We start from the raw sequence: 23,362 nt of genomic DNA, 5'->3' as shown, positions 1-23,362 counted from the left end.
GAAACTCCGCCAATCGGTTTTGATTTTTTTCCTTTAACAGAAAAGTGTTAATTTCAGTAAAAATTCATTGAATTTTGGAACAGACTTTTCCTCTGAATAACTTTTTAATGGGTAATTTAAATTTTTGCCAAATCAAAATACCATTATTTTTTTATATTAGGAAAACAAAGCTGGTTTTGAAAGTTTGGATGGAATTTAGGTTTATCTTTTCAAACTGATTTCATTTTGGGTCAGTTCAAAGCTAGATGACATTTCTTCAAAGGTATTGGAATCTGATACTCCTATTGCCTTCTGTAGATCCAAATCTTGCACCTGTTTACATCTCCCATAATGCAACAAACCACCACCTCTGAGTGAACAAAGCATGCACCATGCAAGTGCTATGGGTATATCTACATAATGGGAGATATAGTCCAGCTGATGACCTCATCTTGTAGATGGACATAGTCATCGTCACAAGGAAGTGCAGTGTAGTACTGAACTATTGTGAAAGAAACCACTTTGGATCAGTCAAGAAATCTGAAAAGAAAGTTTTTCTGGAATACAGAAATGTTTCACTTTGAGGAAACAAGTATGTATTTCCTTTTGTAAGATGGACATTATTCTGAACTTCTTCTGGAGTTGCAGCAAGGTGGAAGGTGATTATTGTTGTAATCTGCTTGTGATATTTTAAAATGGAAAAAATGGTATCAGTTCAAAATAAAATACTTTAGTTCAATTCATAAAGTAGGAAAATTACATTTTCAAATCAATAGTCATAATTATTTTGCTCCATTAAAAGCCATATTTTTTTTTGGAGTATAAACTAATGTTCAAGTATCAGAACTTCCCAAGAGACAGGAATTACATTTTCCATACATTCAGTCTGCAAACATGATCAGACTGAAATGCATTTTAAAGTTCAAAGCAAAATTAAATGAATTTTAAATAAAACTTGTTTGACATACAAAGATCTTCAATTCTTTCTAATTAAAAATAAACTTTGGATAATTGTATAAAAAAATTAACATAATAATTAGAAACAATTTATTTTGAGACTAAAACACTCATTAAGCTTGAAGAATTGTGACATTGTAATGCAATTTAAATGAAAAGCCCCTAAATACAATGAGAGAAAACACCATGCTCCATCAGTAATAAGACAAAACCAGCCCTGAAATTGCTTTTTTCTTGTCCTTTAGTTATGTATCTCTTTCTAATTAGTAGGTTCCCCGATCAATTAATGTATAGGAATGTCCCATTCCATTCAGAAACCTAACAAAGCTATATAGATTTTGTATTCTTTGCTCACCTCAAAGATATGTCTGGCTTTATCATTCTGTCAACAAAAATTCATTTCATACTTAATTTGAACAGTATCTTTCTTCACTAGTGCACTTCCCATGAATAGAGCATGATGGAATGTGACTCCTTATGACTACCCTAACCATTTTATGCCCCTTAATCTAATTTTTAACCACTATTCCTGTTTGTCCTGTCTATATCCATTCAAGCTGGCGACTCCATCATGAGTACTGAATACATATGACTATATCTACTCGGTTACTCATCTTACGTGTTTTTGTGTGGAAGTACAGCAGCAATTTTAACAAGCTTTGATGGCAGCTGAGTCCTACTGAGATTCTGTCAGCACAGCCTCATGACTTTGTCTGAAAAAGCCTGGAGAATCTGAAAAGTAGACAGACACATAAAGAAGACTGCAGAACTAGTTTGAACTCCTAATAGCAGTGCTGTCCAATCAGTCTCAGGTCAAACCATATGCGCCAAGTCTCGAAGGAAAATCTGATTTAGCTATGACTCTGTTTTTCAGATTCACACAGAAGCAGGAAGTATGAAAACACCCTGAAACAGACCTGCAACATCTAAGACAGTGTTCAGACTTAAATGAAAACCTATTTTCTTGGCTGATGGCCACATGACACTTCCTTGTTTCTGTTTTCTGTGAAAACAAAGCTATACGTCTTAAAGTGCTCGTTGTGTTACAAATATGGCTTTACTGCACACCTCCGGATAATGCCTCAGTAGTCATGTTCTGGTTTTGGCTACTGCCAGACAGTCCAAATAAATCAGTGGAATCCACTAGAGAAGGACAATATATGGATTTAGCTCTGGATGCTTATCAAGTTCTTCCTTTTTTTTTTTTTTTTTAATTGAAGGCCCCTCGTTTATTTTGTATGATGCAAAGCATTTGTATGCCCTTGCTTTGACAATGTTAGATTGGATATTTGCTCTTGGAGATACAAAATTCTTTCAGGTAATGGTTATTGAGTGTATTTGGACTAATTACATATACGTGCTATAATTATTCCTCAGCTGCAGAAGAACAACAGATGTCAGCTCTGTGTAGAATCCACCCAATATACATATTGCCTCTTGAGCTAGATGTAATTTACATGAACAATACAGCAGAGGTGAATGCATATAGAAGACTTCATTGTGTTAACATATATCATTATATACATAATGATGGTTAGTTTGCACAAAAAAAAGAATAATAGGCATTTCCACTAAAACTATCCAGTGTTTCTGCAGTATGGTTGTAAAACCCAATAGTCTGTGATGTACATATTTTCCCCAAAGTGTACTTTATCCTTCAGGAGCAGTGGAGCAAGAAATATTAATTTTAACTTTCGCTAGAAAGTTTTATATCAAATATTTGTTCTATCAGTGTTCGTGCCGTTGGAAAGATGTGCCTGAGAACTGATGTGGTCTGAATTGGGAGCCAGGTTCGGCTCTCAGCTCTGTGGCAACTTGATATGTGAGACCAGAGGCAATCATCTGCTGGTATCTGTACCTCCACTTCCACAGCCATGTACACTTTTCACACTGAAAATTGCTTTCAGTCTTTGTAGTGCATTTATATAGCACTACTACCTGAACTGGCTGTCACTACTCTCCTCGTTACTTGTGAATCCGAGCACTAAAATACCTCCTATACCTAATTTTACAGCTGCCTTAGAGGTGTAATGATTCGTGTTTCTACAGACAGGGGCAGAAGATACTGAAGCGCTTGCCTAAGGTCACATGAGAAGGCTGTGGCAGTAGAGGGACTCCTGTGTACAAGTTGGTCACAAACCACTGCACCATCCTTCTAGATATTCCTGATAGGTTTATGATCAAGTATCTGTAATGGCTAGGACCACTTTTTTTTACTTTTCCTGGCAAGCAGGGTGCAACCTTTCATTCAGCTTGTGAATCCCATTAGCATCATCCAAGCTTTTATTAGCTCAAGATCAAACTATTGGAAAATGCTCTACATGGGGCTACTTCAAAACCACGAAAATAATCAAAGTAAGGTACATGTGCATTTAAAGTTATTAATAGAGACTTGAAGCTGTGAAATGGAATTCATTTAAGGTTTATTTGAGCATGACTAAATGGAAAGAAACAAAATACTTTAATTTATATGCATGTACAGATCACTGCTGAAACTAACAGGCATCTGTCACTCTAATACCATATCATGAAACAGATGCCATAAATGCTGATCTATTTTCTCCCTTAGTTAGCTAAATATCTGTTTTATGCCATAATTCTCCTCAGTTGTGAATTAATGGTGACTTTTTCAGAGACAAAGGTGGCAGATAGGGGAGGGGAAATTGTAATACTTCTTGATTTTTTCCAAATTGATGAAAATCAGTGAAACTGAAACTCCCTCATACTGTTGTTAATGCTCAGTTTCATTCTGTGGATTTGCCTGTATGAATAATTAGCTGAAGACAATATAAACTAATTTTGATTTCTGAAAAATGTCCATACTCTAAGACTCAAATTCAGAGCTGATGTCTAAGATCTCCAACGTATGACATGGTAGTAAAATGAAAGAAGTGCTCAAAAAGTTGGAAAAGATTTTTTTTCATCTTGACTAAAGGATAGCAAGAAAGCCATTTTCAAAAGAGTAATAGTCATATTACTGTTACTGAAGAAAGTGTCCTTCTGCCAGCCACACATCTCAGCGGGGCTCTGTGCTAGAAAAATGCCATTAGCTACAACACCAGGCTCCACATGTTAGACACGTCATGTTTTAAGAGGACAAGAATACAGTACTTGTGATATCCTCGTTACACAGAAGAAATGGTAGTGTCTGACCTTGCTGGTATTTTAAATTTTGGAAATGCTAGAGGTCATGGTGAGCTGTAATTCTTCTCAGAGTAAGTGGTGACCCTGTGGTGTTGAATGTTCACCAAAAGGGAGAAAAAGCACATACAAAACCTAAAAAAAAAGGTGTGATGAACAAAATAAGACAAAAAATCTGAGTGTGAGATTAAAAACACCTGAGGAGAATGATTAGTGTAGCAATAAGGTGGCAGTGAACTTAACTTGACCGTTCACTGTTTATCAGGGCTGTGATGCTAACATGACTTCTGCATGGCAGATCTGTTGTTGATGGGGCTGTTGCTTAAAGCATCTTAGTTTTACTCTGCTGAATTTGGTATTGTTCTCAACTGCAAAGGTATCCTTTTTATTATCCTTTCCTAACATCCCAAGAGAAGAACTCCAGATTTTGAATCTACAGAGTTGTGAGTACGTTTGAATGGTCAAAAGAGGCCAAGTTGTCTCAGCTTAGTGAATTACCCTTTCTAGAACACCACAGTGGCTGCAAGCCTGCCTCATTTCAAATGCAGGTGTGTTTACATACCTCCACAGGCACTCAAAATTATATTTATTTTCTCTCGCAGAAAATGTGTTGGAATTATTGTACATTGATTTAAGACAAGGCTTATGGGACAGTAAACTGTAGAAAGAAAATAATCCTTTTTCTTATTGAAGATCTGAAACTGTAACATCCCACTTTCTAACCATGTTAAACATAAAAATTGAGTTAATTTGATCAATTGTTGTGGCTATGTTTTTAACCACGTATTTGAATTGAAAAGCTGAGGGACTTGGGTCTTTTCAGCCTAGAAAAAAGAAGACTGAGGGGCGATCTTATCAACACTTATAAGTACTTAAAGGGAGGGTGCCAGGGGGATGGGAACAGTCTTTTTTCAGTGGTGCCCAGTGATAGGACAAGAGGCAATGGGCATAAACTTGAGCATAGGAAGTTCCATCTAAACATGAGAAGGGGCTTCTTTACTTTGAGGGTGGCAGAGCACTGGCACAGGCTGCCCAGAGAGGTGGTGGAGTCTCCCACTCTGGAGACATTCCAAACCCGCCTGGATGCCGTCCTGTGCAGCCTGTTGTAGGTGACCCTGCTCTGGCAGGGGGGTTGGACTAGAGGATCTCCAGAGGTCCCTTCCGACCCTGACCATTCTGTGATTCTGTGACTTAATATTAATCGATCTTAAATTCCATGGTATAGTGCCTCATTTAATAATTTCTTCCTGACAGAAGTCCAGTTTACAATTAAATACAATCAAAAAAATGCTGTTCTAGCCATTCAGAGCAATAAGCATCACCAAAGAAGGAAGTACAGAGAAAAATAATAGAAATTATATGGACAATGAAAAGTGTCCGTCTCTAAAGCTAAAAATAAATTTTTACAAAAACAAAATAATTCATCCAACTGATTCATTTTAAAACCAGACAGGCTTCAGGACAATAATGTAGTCAAGTCCTACTGAAGTGTGGCTTGGCTTAAATTTGGATAATTACAGACTGTTTCAACAATTTTCCAGTTGTTTTCAGGAACTGCCTTCAGTTGAATGACTGCAAGGTAAAGAACAAACTCAAACTAAACTTTCTTTAAGGAAGTTGTTTGTTAAATGTCGGTAAAATAAACAGGAAACATCAGAAGGTTTGAAAGCAAGGGAGTGACACAGACTACACCAGCATGCTGCATGGAAAAATTGCTGAATTTTCCCAATCAAAGAAATAAATGAAATTAGACATAGTTTTAAATGTTTTCAATGTGGTACTGAATTCCTACTTAAACTTCAGGATCAACTTAAAGATCTCAGTCACTCAGCTCTCAAATCCTCCATTCAGGGGGATGCACATGGGAGGGATGACCTTTGGGAACAAGACTTAAGTTGACCTTAAGTCTGTGTGGAAGGTGCTTTTGCTAAACTCGCCATCTGTCCATCACACCAGTATTGACCTGCAGGAACTACAAGACAGTGCCCCACTGGTAGATCTGTGGGCAGAGACCCCAGCTGCAGGTCACTGTTGGACAATCTTGCTTCTCAAACATCTGGGTAACCCTAACTCTTTTGTGATTCAGCACAAAACTTGTCCAATTTCCAAGTAGCTTATAAATCCTTTGCAAGGTTATGCATTTTCATTTTAGTATCCGAATCCTAAACCCACGATATTCAGAATTGCCATCTTTGTTTGCTAAAGACTAGAGCCTGCTGCTTTCAGCTCTGTCAGCCCTGGATTTGATTTGGTCTCCAGCAATTACCAGGAAGGTGGTTGCTATAGCTGCACTAATGAAAGGAGCAACCATGTTTCCTTGAAGACAATGTAAGCAAGCATAAATAAACAAATGCTTAAATATATTACAAGTGGCATTAATAGTGTAGAAGACAGGAGAAATAAGATTTTAGCTCTTTTCGGTGGCTTAATATATGTCAAACTTGCAACTTCCTAGTGAGTGCTTAGCTTGAGCTGATATAACTTTGTTGACAGGTTTTTAAAGTATTATTAGTTTTATAGGATTTTCTTCTTCATCATGATGTGAGTCACATTTTTGTTGTGTTTGTTCATGTTACCACATTTTCCCAGTGACAGTCTGTCTCCATAATTTTGCTGATTCCTTTTAGGCCAATAACAGGCACATAGATGGAGGTACATGACCAAAGCCAGGAACATAAGAAAGTTTTAATTTAAAAAAATCCTGTTAAGTTGCACTGAACTTTGTCAACTCTGGTTCACTGAGTTTAGCTGTACGTGCGATTCGTTTCTGACAAGTGACTGTAAAAACTGTATCACACGTTGTCATGTTTGTGTTTCGGTGGCTCCATATCCATTTTGTTCAGGATGTTGTTGTATTTTTTTAAAAACACCAGACCTACCAATGAACCAGAGATTTGAAGGTCATGCTGTGTTCAGTCTCATGCAACACCAGCAATAATGACATTTCTGAGAAATTAAATCTCTTACTCCCCTTTTCAGCAAACCACTTCGGGGTGTAGGCCAGACTGTGCTGTCAGATTTTCGTGAAGCGGGAGTCAATCCATTCTACTCCCAAGCTAAAATGAAATCTCCCAAAACAAACTTATGCTACATCTGTGAAATGGTCTTACAATATTGGCATTAAGTATTGTATTAAGGTGGCAAAGTTCGGAGGAGCTGATCCTGCTAGCTCATCATGGGACAGGCTTCCATCGCTGTAACAGAATACGGGAATTATCCTGCAGAGTGACGACTGTAACAATACTATTCTTATATTACTACTTATCTGTAAGCAGACGGTATTACTTACCTGGATTATTCAGTACCCTTTTAATAGACCTTAATCTTTCTGAAAAATGCTGAGCAGTTTTTGCTAATGGCTGCATAATGCTAACTTAATGTCTTGTTACTTGTTTAGGACAGAGGTGTGTTTCTTTTTGGAGATACTGCAGGCTGGAGGCATTGGGCCAAGATAAGTTGATGAATATAATTAATGGAGCATATTTCAAAGCAACCCTCCTCTTTGCTAGGTGTTAAATATGTTTGGTGTTTTAAGAGAAGAAGTAAATACCACAGGGTAAAATGACATTAATTGGAAACACTGTCATTTCTTTTCTTATCTGATTTCTGATTCTGATTAGCATTCTACAAACTATTTTCCTTTTCTTCTCTCCTTTATTTTGCAGTTAACTTTGACCACTTCCAAATATTGCGGGCTATTGGGAAAGGGAGTTTTGGAAAGGTAAGAATCAATTTATTTTTAGCAGTTAAAAATCTAATAGAGAATTTCTTTGTATATTTCTGGGTATTAGATTAGGATAAAGAAGCATAGGTTTTGTAGACTTTTGCTTCTTAAAGATGTCTGATCATCAGTGTGAACTGACTCTGAACCTTCATTAAATTATTTCCATTATAATACATTCCCTAAAATTAATTGAGTAAAAATGATTATAATAATTAAGTCTCCTCAATGGGGATTAGCAGAATTTAGAAATAAAAACAAACAAAAAAGTAGGAGCAGACTACATTTTTAAGCAGTCCACTAGAGTGATCTTGTTCTTAAATCTCTAGACTTATTCATGTCTTTAAAATAATTGCAGTATTTTAAAGGCACTTTACATAGATTCAATACACTTGGGATTGTATAAACTGATATACACTGTAATTATGATCATTGAGTAAATGTTTGTTCAATTCAACAGGCTTTTGCTGAAACGGAGAAGATTAATGGTTTGTTTACACATGAGTAGATGACCTTTCTTTCCTATAATAAAGACTATAACAAGGTTTTAAATTTTAATATGGGTAAATACAAGGCCATGCAGTCAGAGAAAATCATATTATAAAAATATTAGAAACCGTTACTCGCAGGAACACATTTGAAGGTGAAATATAACTTCAGTAACTGATCAAGCAATAGCTATCTAGATCTTGATTTAAATGATTCTTGAGTATATGCCAGCTGAGGGCTGGTGAGCTACTTCTGTAGTCGTGCATTAAGCACAGACACAGGATTTTGCTGGCTATTGGCCTTCCATGCAGAAAATGACTTTCATTTTACAGAAGCCTGAAATACTTCTCGCAGAACAGCATGGTCCTTCATGACATGGTCCTTATTTGGTTCAGTAGTTTCCAAGAGAAACCCTCTTTGAGGTCAACAGGAGAATATGCTGCTAGTGCAAAATGGTATTCAAGAACCCCTTACAAATCAGGGCAGCTGGAGATCTATGATTGTTTACTATCACAATACACTGATGGAGTATCATGTCAAACTACATAGAGGTTAAGGAGTGCAAGTTAGGTACAGGATAAGCAGTTAAAGATATATCCAAATCATGCCGGCCATCAAAGATCACTTGCACCCTTCTTTTTTCAAAGCTTCCCCATTCACACCTCTACTGTCTCTGCCCTTTCAAAGAGGCCCTCACCCTTCCATATCATGCAGGAAAATAAAACAAGCCTACATACTTTTGGAAGGCTTTTTGGTTGATGTTTGATCCACTCTTCTCCACAGTATTCAGGAAACGGGTGAATATTTCTGATATTTGTAGCAACATCTAACATTCTTACAGGTTCATATGGCTGCAGTGAACCTTCTTTGGGGATATGGAGGGCTGAGAATAGAGTTCCAGAGCCCTGAGGGAACATGTTTAATGCACGAAAGGACTTATGCATAATTCCCCTCAAAACTTAAATCCTTATTTTGCAGCTGTCAAATGCAACAGAAGAGTCCTTGGCATAACAGGCTTATTTTTCCCAAATGAATGCAAGCTTCTGACCAACCATCTTGTTTTTCCTTCCACAGATGAGGAAAGAAAGAAACCCATTTTAAAGTGACCTATTATACCATAGCCAAAAGCACAACATGGTAAATCAGTCACCGTTTCAAGTGTCTTTCTCTGTGAGTCAGCCTTGCCTTTATTGTTCATTTAGAAGCCTAGTTGCTGGCAACTTTTCCTATTACTGTCCTTCTGGAAGTACCTGGCAGCAGAAAACATCAACAAATGATGCAAGACCTCTAATCTCTATTGACTTGCTGTTTACTGTTTGGGGTGCATTGTGCCCCAGCATCCTGTGACAAGTAACACCGTGTTCGGCGTCACGCCTCCCTTAAACTGCTTTCTTCCTTTATGGCTCCTCTGTGGCCTTCTTTGTTTCCTGCGAGCAGAAGGATGTTTTAAGACATGCTCTCCTTTTTTATTTTATTGCTGTTGGTACAATCGTGTGCTCTCTCTCTCTCTCTCTCAATATTTCTTAAATTACTGTGGTTGCTACAGCAACCTTAGGCCTCTGCAGGATATTGCTGCAGGAGGTATCTGATATGGCAGAGATTCCGCGCAGCTCAGCTCGCTCTTGTGCACAGAGCTCAAGGTGATCCTCGGTACCTTCCCTCTTCCGTTGGGGCCGACTGCTTCAGCAGCAACGTTCTGTCCTTCCCAGCTGGCTTCAGAAAGCAGCTCTCCGCCTTTTCATTTGGCATTTTCAATTCATGGCAGCAATGTTTGCTGTTACAGGAATTCCCAGGCCGTTTGGTATCGAATGCTTTGTACCTCAAGAGCTTGTCTTTTCTGAGAAGTGGCCACCTGCTTTAAGCCGCTGCCTCAGTACACGCTGTTTCGTAGAGACATGTTAAGAGCAGGTGCAGTCTTGTATGCACTGTAGCATCTTCCCCAGAAAAAGTGGCGATACATCTCAGCAGTTGTGAGGAGTGCAGGAAATGGGTATGGAGAGAAGAGAAACAAGGAGAATGCTCTTGTTTCCAGGAACAACCCAGCTCCCTTCTCTCTGCTTGGAAAGGCACCCTTTCAGAGCTCAGGTTGCCCCCTGGTAAGATACAGATGAAGAAGATGAGCTCTGAGCCTGTGTAGAACTGTTGCAACCACAGCTGTATAAGTCAGTGTTTTTTTTGTTCAAGCCAAGGGACATGCAAGCTATGGCAGATTGGTGTGTGACCACTTACTGAACACTTGTCCCCACTTCCAGGCACATATATACATACATGGTGTGTGTATCTGTAGCCATCAGTACACACAGACGCTGGTACAGACCTGTGAGCTGCTGTAGTGGTACCCAAGTGAGGTCTGTGGCACTCCTCTAAAAGTAGCCTTGGTGGCTTCAGTGGCCCTGCTTTGCTAGGTAGATGAAGGTAGCTCTTTGCTTATGCTTTGCTCTCTTCATATGTAACAGGAAACATTTAATATTTTTCTTTTTCCAGAAGACCTTTAGGCTGGTTATACTTGGCATGTTCCAGCTATCAGTATTTCCAAATACATTTGAAGCGGACCAGGTCAGAAATTTTGTCCGAACAGGTTTTATTCATATAGTAAATATTTGCCTTCTAAGTCAATTCAGAAGTAGACAATTTAAAATATTCAAACCAAAAATGCTGAACACTGTTCTAAGTAGCTATTTCTTTATGTTATGCGATACCTTGAAAGTGCCCTCTTATATTTAATCTGGATGAATTTTTCCATTTTGTTCTATGTAGAGCCATCATTCTTGTCAAGCAAAATATTGCAAAAAAAAATTAAAATTTTGAAGATCATCCAGTAAGTACAAAAATAACTAGGAGTGAAATACAAGTATTGTCATTGTTCTTTACTGCAACAGTAACCATATAATTGCAGGCTTACTGCCGCAAAGTACTTTGTATTCAGGTGCAACAACTAGTTTTCAGGGATATTATCGTACCAATTTTCTTCAAGTTCTCTGTTCATGGAAGCAAGTATATTGAACAATCTGACCTCCTTAAATTAAATTCAAATTATGATTTCAATGTACAAACTCTTTTTCCTATTTGTCTAAGATGCTGAAAGACAGGACTTAATTTTAATTAATTTGGTTGTATAAAACAGTGACTTCCTCTGCTGAAGTAATTGAAATTACACTGGTGCAAAACAGATGGGAGCCCAGAATCACGTCTGCGCTGATCGAGGGTACTTTACTAAATAATATGCAAAGTATTTCAGAAAAAATATGCTGCTATCCTAAAAGCAACATAACACACAACTGCAGAATATTAATATTGTTTGACAGTATAAACACCTATTTTTTTAGCTTGAGTTAATATGAAAGGAGACGGAGCAGATGCTTAGTCCCTGCTCCAGCTGGCGCGGTTTGCTCAGGGGAATCTGGGAATGAATCCCCCTATTTCAAGGAAATTCCCTGGCAGTGTAAAGCCAAACTTACAACATCCATTCTCCAGCTTCTTTGTGTAAATCTTTCCAACTCAGCTTGTAGGCTGAGACTATGAGCATTAATTTTTCAGAGCATGTGGGTAAGAACAGACAAGGTAGCAGTAGTTCAGGCACACGCTTCATAGCAGATTTGTCAGCACACTCTTCATAGCGGTTTTGTCAATTCCCACACTGTGAAACATATAGCTGATTTCTGTCTTGTAGTCCCCTATGTCTAGGTGAGTGTCTTCTGCTCATGCAGTGCCACGGACCCTTTCCTGGGCTGTGATTACTCATGGCATCTCTAGGTGCCCCATCTGATCTACTGACCTGACATGCTTGATGCATCAGATTATGATGCAGGAGCAAGGCTGAGGTGCGCACTCCAGCTGCCAGCTCTCCGCTATCAGGGACCTTGCACAGAGGAGCTTTCTCTGGCTGCAGTTTTGCATCTCTCCTTTTAATGATCTGTCATGAAACCATATCATGTGGTAGTTTGAGAAGTATAAGTACTTATGTACCAAACTCAGACCAAAATTTCTTTATTGAGACTAAGTGCTCCCGCTGCTCTCTCTGGACCAAGCACATGGCAGCCAGCAGTCTTTTGAAGCTAGTGGCAGCCAGGAGAAATCTGTGCTTTGCAGCAAGTCAGACTTCTCAGCCATCCCCATCTTTTGCTCTGGGAAGAACTTCTCTGAAGCTACCTGTGGCTTCTCAGCCTACACAGCATTACACAGCTTCCTGCAGCAAACCTTTAGCAAATTCTGCCCCAGTTTTACTCAGCATAACCTTCTCACTTCACTTACGTAGGTCTGCCATAGCCCATAGGGCACTTTGTCACCCATAGCAGTCTTAGTGGATGTGTGACCTATTAATCTGCAGATCAAACTTGATCCGTAGGTGCTCTATTTTTCGCATGTGAAATCAGGGGAAATCCAAGAAGGTAGCTTAGAAGTGGACCATAGCATATATTGCTCTTGAAAAATGAAGTTTAGCCTTACAGTCATAACCTATTGGTTTTCTACTCCTGTTTCTGAGGGAAAGTGGCTCCAAGTCACGCTTCAGTAAAATTTCTTTTAACCTCTTAGTTTTGAAGGCAATTCATTGTCAACTTCTCCCAGATATAAAAAAGATATAACCCTGTGATAACAACTAAAACATGTAGAAAAACCCTCTTTAGAAAAGGAATATTTTCACAAGAGACTTTTAAAAATCAGCACCATATAACTCCAAAAAAAAATTATTGGGGATTCCTATTGCCTACCTTTAAACATGTACAACTCAGATGCTTACATTCAAGGTAATCATCTACAGTCTCTTTAGAGGGACTTTAGAAGAGAAACCATCCCTCTAGAGATGATTCCCTGGACCTATTTAGACCCATACCTTAGGTGGAGATGGATGCGTCCGTCCCTGTGTGCTGACTATGAAGCTGGATGGCTGTTGAGTTCATGACACTTGTGTTTGGTTTGAAGCATCACCTGTAGAGACTGCTGAAGCAGTGATACCAGTTTGAGCATGGCACTGTCTGGGCTTTGGTAAATGATGCTCACAGAAAAATTGAAAGAGGATGTTTTAGTAATGTGAGCATGACAGGCTTCCATACTGATATGTGTAAATAAGGCAACTGTGCACAGCCTTCCACAATAATGAGTCATCACGGAATTTGTTTGTTGAGGTGGCAGAGCACCTGCTTGTCCCTATTTTAATATTACTCCTTTGGAAAGAATTTAAACCGTAAACAGAAAAACCCAATTTAAACACTTCCCATTAAAACTGCACATGTGAGGTGAGCTCAAGGGCTTTTCCATTCTTTCCTGGAGTAGTGGAAAAGTTTCAGCCCATTGATGTCCTGCTCCAAAGAAGAGCTGATAGCCAGGAGGTAGCAATACCAGGGAGGATCTCAACTACGATTCAGAGCTGTCATAGCAACGTCAGGCGTTTTTCACAATAACATCAATGTGGATGCAGCTTGTGTTTCCTGTTTTTTAGTAGGAAGTAGTTTTAGTATATTCATTGGAATCCTATTGATTTTGAAACCGTGTCAAAAGATGTACATAGGTACACATGACTAGAAAATGTTTACTATCATTCTGCTTTAAAGCTGGTATGCTAGGCAAGCTTCTATTAACAACAGAAGGTCTGTTTCAACTCCGCTGAATACCCTTGTCTTTACTGGCAGGTAGGAGAACTGACTACATTCTGGAGTCACAGCAGTGTTTCAAAACCTGTTTACATTAAATATTTTGGTGCTGTATATGATCCTAGTTTGCTGCATTGGTCAAACCTCTAACTCAGCTGAGCGAAACCCCATTCTCTTAGCAGTCTTACTAGTCGACAGTTCAATAGGGAGGCTTTTTATGTAATGGAATAGGAGACTTCAGCAAACACCTCAGTCTTGGCCAAGTTTCATATGAAAATCATGATGCACATTCATGTAAGTGAATGAACTTCTGGACTTAGGTTCTGAGCCAAAATCCATAAACATTGTACTCTATAATGTGATTCATTAAATTGGAGTGTCCACACAGTCTCAGACAGGATGTTAAGAATTGCCTCTGCAAATTCTCCTTATACTTTTGCAGAACCTGTGGAATCTCGAACAATTAATTTCCATCCTTCCTTTTCAGCTCAACCCCACCTACTACCTTTTCTTTCCCCCAAAAGCCAACCACAGTTCCCCATTGTTCCACAGCTTGGGTTCTTTCCATATAAATGTGAAACTTCAGTTACCTTAAGGACATCACCAACATTCAGACTTTCCATAACAGCCCATGGAGGAAAATGAAACAAAACTTCAGTAATCACCATTGTGCAACATTGATGGGCTCAACACAAAGCATTATTATCCATGTTTTACTTAATTAGCAGAACATCTCCTGATATTAGGAAAGGTAATTAGAAACTGTGCTTAATCACACCTTAGCATTATAGGTTAAAAGTACTCTATTAACTCCTCTCTTTGGAGTAGATTTGAGATCAAGGAGACAATTCATGGAAATAGGGTTGCAGAGAAATAAATGTGATGACACCTTTTAAAGTCAGAGGCTTCAGCTGTGGGAAGTTGCCTCAGTTTCTCCAGACCATTTCTGAATTTTGAGTGCGCAAGTTCCTCAAAATACAACTCAAACCCAAAGGATTTATTTTCGGTTGGCACCATGGTGTAATCTGATCTCTGAGCACTCCTTTTATGTGTGTATACTATGTGTATATACTATAATTTTATGTGTATACAATGCAGGAGTGTGTATGTGTGCATGTGTGTATTTACATAAATATACACATAAAATAATAGTGCCCACACCAAGTGAATCCAAAATACCCTTGAACTTAGACATTATGGAGTTGTGATATCTAAATCAGACACTTCCAGTACATAATCTGTACACGTCCTGATGATGAAAAATTCTGATTGGAGCCTATGGCTGTATCAGTAATATAAATGTTGCACCAAAATAATATTTTCAACTACTGTTTGCTTGGCTGTGAAGACACATTAGCAGTGTCACTTAAAAAAGTCCTGTTCGATTAACAGGAAAAACCTATCAATCAGAGCAAAAGCCTTCTGAAGGTATTTTTTTTCCCTATGTGTATACATAGCGCTGTTACGAAGGTGAGATTTACACCAGTTTTGGGGATGAGACACCAAACAATCTTACATTTCTGTGTTGCCAAAATAGTATTTAAAATGATGGTTCTTAGTTATGGTGCTGTTGCCCCTCTCCAGCTTCATTCACAAGGTAAACTGTCATGATGAAAAACAATCCGTGCCTTACATGGGAGTCCTCTTGACTAAGATTCTCTTCCTGCATTTACAAAATTGTTTTACTTTTTTTCAAAAAAAGAAAACAAAGTTAAAACAAAAAAATCTACTGCCAGAGACTAAATCATTGTAATGGTCTCTTGTGACTTCAAAAATATTATGATGAATCTCTGTATGAAAATTCTTTTCCTTTTCAACAATAATTAAGAGAGCATAATTCTGATATTCAGATGAAATATTGAGCCTGGTGAACATAGGCTATGTTTATGACGCAGTAATCAAGATGTATGTATTGACTTGTGGGAATGAGGACAATGATTGTGCATTTTCCCAGGCAGGAAGCGGTAATTTCTGTTACTTATTGAATAGCCTGCGATTCGGCAATTGGAGTGTATTCCTCCCAGCTTTACTGTGTAACTTCTGAAAGTTGTGCCACTTTTCTTGGTCCCCATTTCTTGTTATGCAGAGGTGGGGTGTTCTTCTGTAAATGTATTGATTACAATCTATTACAAAGAGTCCTGCATAGCTGTAATATGGACTTTCTGAAGGTGTTCTTAGCTTGTGGTATCCAGACTTGGAATATTGAAATATCGAAATATCATGAAAGGCTCTTTTTTTTCAAAATCACAATTGAGTTTCCTTTTTGTGGGTGTCAAAATTTGTCTTTTACTTTGCTGCCAATTAGGTGTGCATTGTACAGAAGAGAGACACCAAGAAAATGTATGCCATGAAATATATGAATAAACAGAAGTGCATTGAGAGAGATGAAGTTCGAAATGTTTTTCGGGAGCTACAGATAATGCAAGGCCTGGAGCATCCCTTCCTAGTCAACCTATGGTAAGAAAACCTTTAAAATTCTGTCAAGGATCTCTTGTTTTCCACTTATTGCTGAATCAGTTTAGGCTATGGAAGGCTGGAAAGCCGAAAAGTACGAAAAAAATTTTGGTGACCTCTTTTTTTAAGGTATTTAGACTTTGCAGAGTTTTTTTTTCCCTCATGAATATTTTAAAGATGCCCTTTTCCATTGGAATATTAAACATCACATTCACCTTTTCATTTCTGCTTTGGTTTCTCTCCAGATTGTTGCAGCAGTGTGTGGAAATGTGTTGTTCTGTCCAGTTTCATAATTTCTTTTTGAAAGAAATTTACTAAACGTCTGTCATAAGGCTGTGGAATACCAAACCCAACCATTTGTTTACATTTTTTTTTAGTTGATTCAGAGAAAATTCAAAACTCAATTAGTCTTAAAAAATGGCTGACATGGAACCACAGAAAAACATCTTTTTGTTAGCTGGAATTTCTCTTATCTTCCCAGCGTTAGCCACTGCATGCCTCAGTCACATATGAGTGTGAGAAAACGTTGGTCAAATAATGACTAGCTTCAACTACACTACCAACTTAATATATTTGCTGGCTTTTATGTAGTGATAGTAGCAATGGGATGCAGACTTTTCCTCCTTTATCTAAAAATGACCTATATCATTCAAAGAAAGGGGACATAAACCATTATGATATGAAAATTGTTCAGTTCATGAACAGGTTAATTGGCTGCAGATGGTCACAATGCAATCAGACCTTCTGTTTTGTGAGGTCTAGCTGTCTTCCTAGAGGCCAATGCCTCCAGTCTTTTGTCCATACTTTAGCTCACTCTTGACCTGCACAGGCAAAAAATGTCTTGTTGCCAGCTTGGCATCTTTCATGAACTAAAAGCCAAACTGTTTTCTCGCTTGAGTTAACACAGCTTTAGTGTAATTGCACCCATTTATACCAGGAAAGGATTTGATCCCAAAATTCATTCAAAAAGAACCTAATCATATATACATGTCTCAGGTGCTTTCCACTTGACGTGAATGATCATACTTCAGCTAACTGACCATCCTCTTGATGGGTTAAAGAAAAATATACAAATATTGTGACTGTAATGCAAAACTTTCTGAGTACATTTTCCAAGGTTCCAGCAACCTGTATTCTGAGGGTTTCTTCACCAAAAATGTGGTATCTCTGTGCTTAAGAGCCTGTGTATTTTTCTTTCATGCATTTGTCTATATCTTTTTTGAACTCACGCAAACTTTTTTTCTTTAACAAGAGGCAGCAAAGATTTTCACTGTGTAACCAGGCACTGTGGAGAAACAGTCATAGGTTAACATGATCTACAAGATACTTCAGTAAACATAACAATGCTGAAGGACTAAAGATCAAATATTTATTGTGAAACAAAAAATGTGCTAGATTCCAGCTACTGGATTATAATTAGCTAATAAATATTCTTTCTCGTTTTCTTTTTTCATGCCAAAAATTAAATGTGGAATAAGCAATACCTTAAAATGTGTTGGGTGTGACAATGATTTTTATTGTAAATAATTAATTTAGTCTTCTTGTGCTTCTGAGATACTGTCACAAGATCTCAAGACTCAAGTGTTATACTGTATGTGTGTATGAGAAATGTAGAAAATGAAAGAGAAATGTAGTACTCTAGAATTAACAAAACGTTTCAGACAAAAAGGACACTATTTGAGGTTCTTCAGTGCACTAACAACGTTCTATGTTAGATGTCTTTAGCAATGCTTATAATTGACTAATCTATCTAGGATGTTTACTAGGGAGAATCACAAGATTTTTCTCTGAAGGGAAGGCACAGAGGGGGCCTTTCCACCCATCAGATCACATAAGAAATGACAGGTCACCTCCCATGGATGGGGCCTGAAAATTATCACTTGCATTAAAGCTTGTGATCCAGATCAGCGGCCAACAGTCTTGTCTCCCTGTCACCAAGGTTAGTTTTCGTGTCTATGGTATGAGACAGAAGAACATGAAAAAGTTTGAAAACTTACATCCAGATCTAAAATCAGTGCCAACATTCAGGGATAGTCCTGTGAAGATACACAATTTGCTCGTGCAAGCGTCCAGCCCCTGCTGCCTTAGCATCTCAGTGCTTTGCAGCCTGAAATGCCCATGTAGACCACATACTTTGGTTCTCCTTAGGGCCAAAACATAAGCATGTGAAGCTAGTAGGTGAAACGGCATTCAGGAACATTCCAAGGTGCTGCCTGATGCAGCTGGACTGGCCCTTGGCATGCCCCTGTCCCGTATGAGCCAGCTCCTTCCCAAACGGCTCCTGGGATAGTTCCAGAGTCACAGTGCCCCATGGATCAGTGTGGTGTGGACAATGCCCTTCAGCAGCAAGTACTTCCTAGCAGAAGCACAAGTTGCTCCCTGCCAGCTGGCCTGAGTGCTTGGAAATGCTCCCCAGCGTGTTACATCTCCACCAGAGTGGCTAAATGAGAGTAGGAGATCCTGCTCTACGGACTTCCATCCTTCCTGTTAAAGGTGGGCAACTGTGTAGTCAAACCCCAGATATTTGAGACTGTGCTGAGATTCAGGGACTTGGACATACACAATTAGGGCTGTAGAAAATGTTCCAAAAATAATTTCATTGACGCTTAGAATTTTCACCTGAAGTGTTCACCTCAAACATTACACATTCAAACGTCTAGTGATTCAAAGCCCTGACTCCAGAGTGAGCTACTGAACTACTGAAGAATCTATATTTCACCCTGGGCTAGCACAGCAAAGGAAGGGCTTGAACCCAAGCCTCCCCAAAATTAATCTAGCCTACCCCAAATAACTCATTCTTCGTACCAGGCCCATAATACATTTCTATAATTAGCCTTGCACAATCCTAAATTAATTTAAAATATCTTCTGATGTATTTCTGGAGTGTCTATGCCCGCAGACTGTGGTAGCATATTCCAGACCTCTGAATGCTCTATCTCAACTTTTGCCTGAATTTCAAGATGTTCTACAGAGTCTTCAACTAATGACTTCTGTTATTGAACTGCAACAAGGGCAAACCACAAAAATTACAAATGACCCATGAATAACGGTTACGTCTGTTCTATTAACACTAAGCCATATGAAGCTCTTAAACATATTAATAATATTTTATTTATTTAATAATTGAAACTAGATTTTATTTCTTTATTTACTACTATAAAAAAGGAACACTGCAAGTACAAATGGAATATTCCTTAAGGATATTTTATGTGTTCCCAGCAATAATCTCTTAAAATAACAGCATTTTCATTGATTGTTGGTGAATTAGCAGCCTGTTTAATGTATTTTTACTTGAAGTTTAGATGCAATAATAATTTGTATCAAATACATTTACATTATAGCTATAACTTTCCTTATGTGATTAGCAGGAATCCATGAGATTTCCTCTTATGAGTCAATTCCTGGCATACTAATGGAAGGAAGCAGTTGAAGCTGCTTTTCTTCTATAGTAATGGCAGCTAGATTTGTGTTTCATTTTTCTGAGTCAGACTTTTTCCGACACTTTTTTAAATTGCATTCTAAATGTACAAATGGGCTGTAACAGGAGCTACTAACTCCGTCTGGTTTCACAAACTGGAATAATAATTTAACAAGGAATAGTTATGTCCTGGTGTATGGGCAATAACACCGCTGCAGCTCATGTAAATTTTGAGTGGGCTGTTCTGGACTAGTCCATCTTTCTAGGCTCTATCACGCCCTCTGAGGGTGCACATCAGTTTTCAGAAATCCTGCCTAAGGTAAGATTTTGGTGACTAAAACTCAGAAATCCCATCAGCCTACTAAATTTAATTGGCATCTCCCTACTTAGCTGAGGTATCCGACTTTGATTTCCCAAGGGTCTACAGAAGTAATTATTCTGAGAAGGTAAGTACCAATCTGCCATCTAGAGCTCTGCTGCAGCCTCCATTTCAGTAGACAGCAACTGACACTCTTAACTAAAAAACTACGAACACTCCTAGAGAAAGTCAGAAATTCAGTTCTAAGCAGGACCTAGACTAAGACAAGTAGTGGTGCACAGCTTTTCCACAACGGTTTAATTGTGGTGCATGTGCATTTTATGTTAGATTGTCATTGGATAAAAACTGAAAAGAGACTTTGGATTAGGAACTGTAGCAAAGTACATTTGCACAAAACACTTTGTGGGCTTGTGGTTAAACAGTCATGTAGTCTTTGAAGATTTGGGGATCCGTCTGCCCATGCTAAAGGGAGCCTACAGCTCATGTCTCCTGCTGTCTGGATGAGCTGACTACTTATCTACTACAGAAAACATGACGATAGTGCCAAGAGATTTGTTGCTATAAATGTATCTATCTTATTTATCCCTTGCAATCTCATTGAAAAGTAATTAGGTCCTGGACCAGTCTGGATGGCACTCCAAAAGTCTTCAGAAAAATCTACATTTCTCCATTGATTTGAAAGGGAAATTAGGTACTTATTTTGGTTACATTATCCCTTTCCCTTGACTTCTCCCTCCCCTAATCCCCAGTTATATGAAGCAAGAATTAAGATTAGGTAGGTAGCCTAGATCTGATCTGCTGTTCTTTTGTCTGGAAGTGATATACACAATGAAAAAAATTAAGGAATTTTATTATCAAAATACTTGCATTTTTTTCAAAGTATCATTTTCTGTAAGAACTTTGGTGTAATCAAAATTTATTTTATCACTTTTGGATGAATTGAAATGAAATCTTATTTCTAATTCAAAATGGCAAACCCCAAATCCATGTTGAAAAGCATATCTGAGGAAATTCTGCTCATGACATCCGTTTCATGAGTTTGTGGGACTGTCCCTGACCAGAACAGCTGATTTTCAAAAGTTAATCATCCGCACCTTCACAATAAAATTAGTATAGTGGCAAATCTCCCAACAACTCCTTGAACCAAAGGGAATACTAACCAAGAACATTGATCTTTCTTTGAGGAATTACATCATCAAAAAGAAAAGTTGGCAACTCAAGAAACAAACATGAAGACTGCAAACCCTGCACGATAACTGCACCAATAAGTCACGAGATACGTGTAAGCAGTCTGTCATCAGTTAAATTCTCAGGGAGAGAAAGAGAAGAGGAAAGAAGGTAAACCTTCTGTAGTGGGTTCTGCTGGCATCCATCAGTAAGACCAGCATACACAAGAACACAGAACAGCAAGAACAAAACAAGGGTAGCATCTCAACTCCAAAGGACCTATATTAAAAAGCCCTTTGAGGTTCGTGCATCTTCTCTGAGCTTTGTTAAATTTAACTTCAAAATCTCAATTTATATATCATATTATTTGAAGTATGAACTGTCTTTCATAACTTCTGACACAGAAAAGAATCATTCTTCTGTAAATGCTCATAATAGCTTGGAGGATAACAGCGTTTTTCAGGAAGGGCTTGGGGTTGATTTATAACCTTCATTTTAGAAATGAAATTGAATAAATGCTTAAAGATATGTGAGCCTTGTAGCCAGTTTTATCACTGTTAGAGGCATTTCTGATAATAGAGATTTTTTCTTAAAATGAAAAGCAGTCCTGTTTTTTATCAGACCTTTTGTATGTCATGTGTATTTCAAGCATAGATGAATGAGCTGTGGAAATGTCAGCTCTTAACATGGCCCCACCTTGAGACTACAACGTGCCCCTCTAAGATCCAGCATTTTATCCATGTTTATCCTTCTCCAAATATCTGGGTGTCCCCTGGGCAAGATGAGTAGCATTCCTGGAAGGATCCGTATTTTAAATATCTTTCTCACAACATATATTAGGTCTGAGCCAAGAGCCAGGTTATTCCCTATGTACCAATGTGGCTAGACTTGTCATTGCATGACTTGTCTTCAGACATGAGTAGATCCACTGGATGCTCTGAAAATAATACAGCTTACCACAAAAGACAGAAGTTTTTTTCTTTTGCAAAGAAGTCATGTATCAAAATGTTTTCTCAGCTGATGTGGAACAGAAAAATCTGAAAAAAAAATTAATTCGGACCATTCCTCAAAACTTTTGGAACATTGAAGTGATCTTATTTTTAATAGCCTTGCTTAAAGTTGTTATAGCCTTTTTAAATTGTCGGAACAATTTCAAAGGCAGCAGAGGGAGAAGGATGACGATTTACTTTTGTCAGCTTATAGGTAATTTTCCTAGTATAGACAGAACAATATGTTTGATATATTTAACAACCCATAAAGAAGTGCTAGCTGCATTCTCAGAGTGGCTCTATATTTTGATGTATATTTCTTTCTACTCATCAGTATATGGAAGCTGTATGTATTTCATAAGACAGACCTACAAAAATACATTACTGCTACCAGTAAGAGTAAGACTTAGTTTCAAATCCAGTGAAAACTGTACCAAGTGAAGAACACATATTGTAGCAAGAATGTTCATGCATTTCTGAATTCACCTAATACCCTAATCTGTCTTCAAAAGAAAGGGGAGGTAAAAAAGAGGAAAAAAAGAGTTCTGGAAAGAAGAAATTATTTGTTCAGTCTCAAGTGTTGGATGGGTTGTTTAATGTAGACATACGCACACACATAACTGGAAATTATCACTTCTCCGTGAAGGTGCCCTTTCTAGAACAGGTTGGGAGAAATACGATCTTGGACTGCCTCATAGCACAGCTCTGCTCCTCAGATTGGCACCAGCAACGTGCATAAACCTACAAACTCAGGGAAGCAAGAACACCTGGCCAAGTGTTTTACTGCTGGGTGGAGCTGAAAATAAGCAGAGACCCCAAGCATCAAGCGGAGGTGGTTCATGCTGGGCTTAGGTGAGTTTGCTTAGTGGTTGCAGTGTTTTGTAACTTGCCTTGATACAGTAGACTTAATATCAAGTGAAAATATAGGGGATGGAATATTTGGTTTTTGATATCCAACACAACCAGCTTTCTGAGCTTCATGAGACTCCCTACTAAAGGCTATGAGTAAAGTCCATGGTCTAACAGAAAAATTACATGATATTTTTGGAAAGGAGCAGAGGCCTTGTGGTGTTTCCTGTTGGGACGTAGGTTGGGTGTTCGCAACTGGCCTGACTGTCCTTTCAGCACTAAGGAGTCCTG

General features: G+C 38.3%; 1 protein-coding gene across 1 annotated transcript in view; it reads left to right on the top strand.

Annotated features, from left to right (window-relative positions):
* STK32B (serine/threonine kinase 32B) overlaps positions 1–23,362 on the top strand; it is a gene marked incomplete at its 5' end in the record, with an annotated part of 173,335 nt that overhangs the window by 21,207 nt on the left and 128,766 nt on the right. Inside the window, 2 exons of the mRNA XM_009890557.1 lie at positions 7,743–7,798; positions 16,181–16,332. Coding sequence (XP_009888859.1) covers positions 7,743–7,798; positions 16,181–16,332 — 208 coding nt within the window. The remainder of the gene's footprint in view (positions 1–7,742; positions 7,799–16,180; positions 16,333–23,362) is intronic.

The sequence above is a fragment of the Charadrius vociferus genome, unplaced genomic scaffold (genome assembly GCF_000708025.1).
Source record: "Charadrius vociferus isolate BGI_N301 unplaced genomic scaffold, ASM70802v2 scaffold88, whole genome shotgun sequence".
In the NCBI taxonomy this organism is placed as follows: Eukaryota; Metazoa; Chordata; class Aves; order Charadriiformes; family Charadriidae; genus Charadrius; species Charadrius vociferus.
This window is presented reverse-complemented; position numbering and strand designations above follow the sequence as displayed.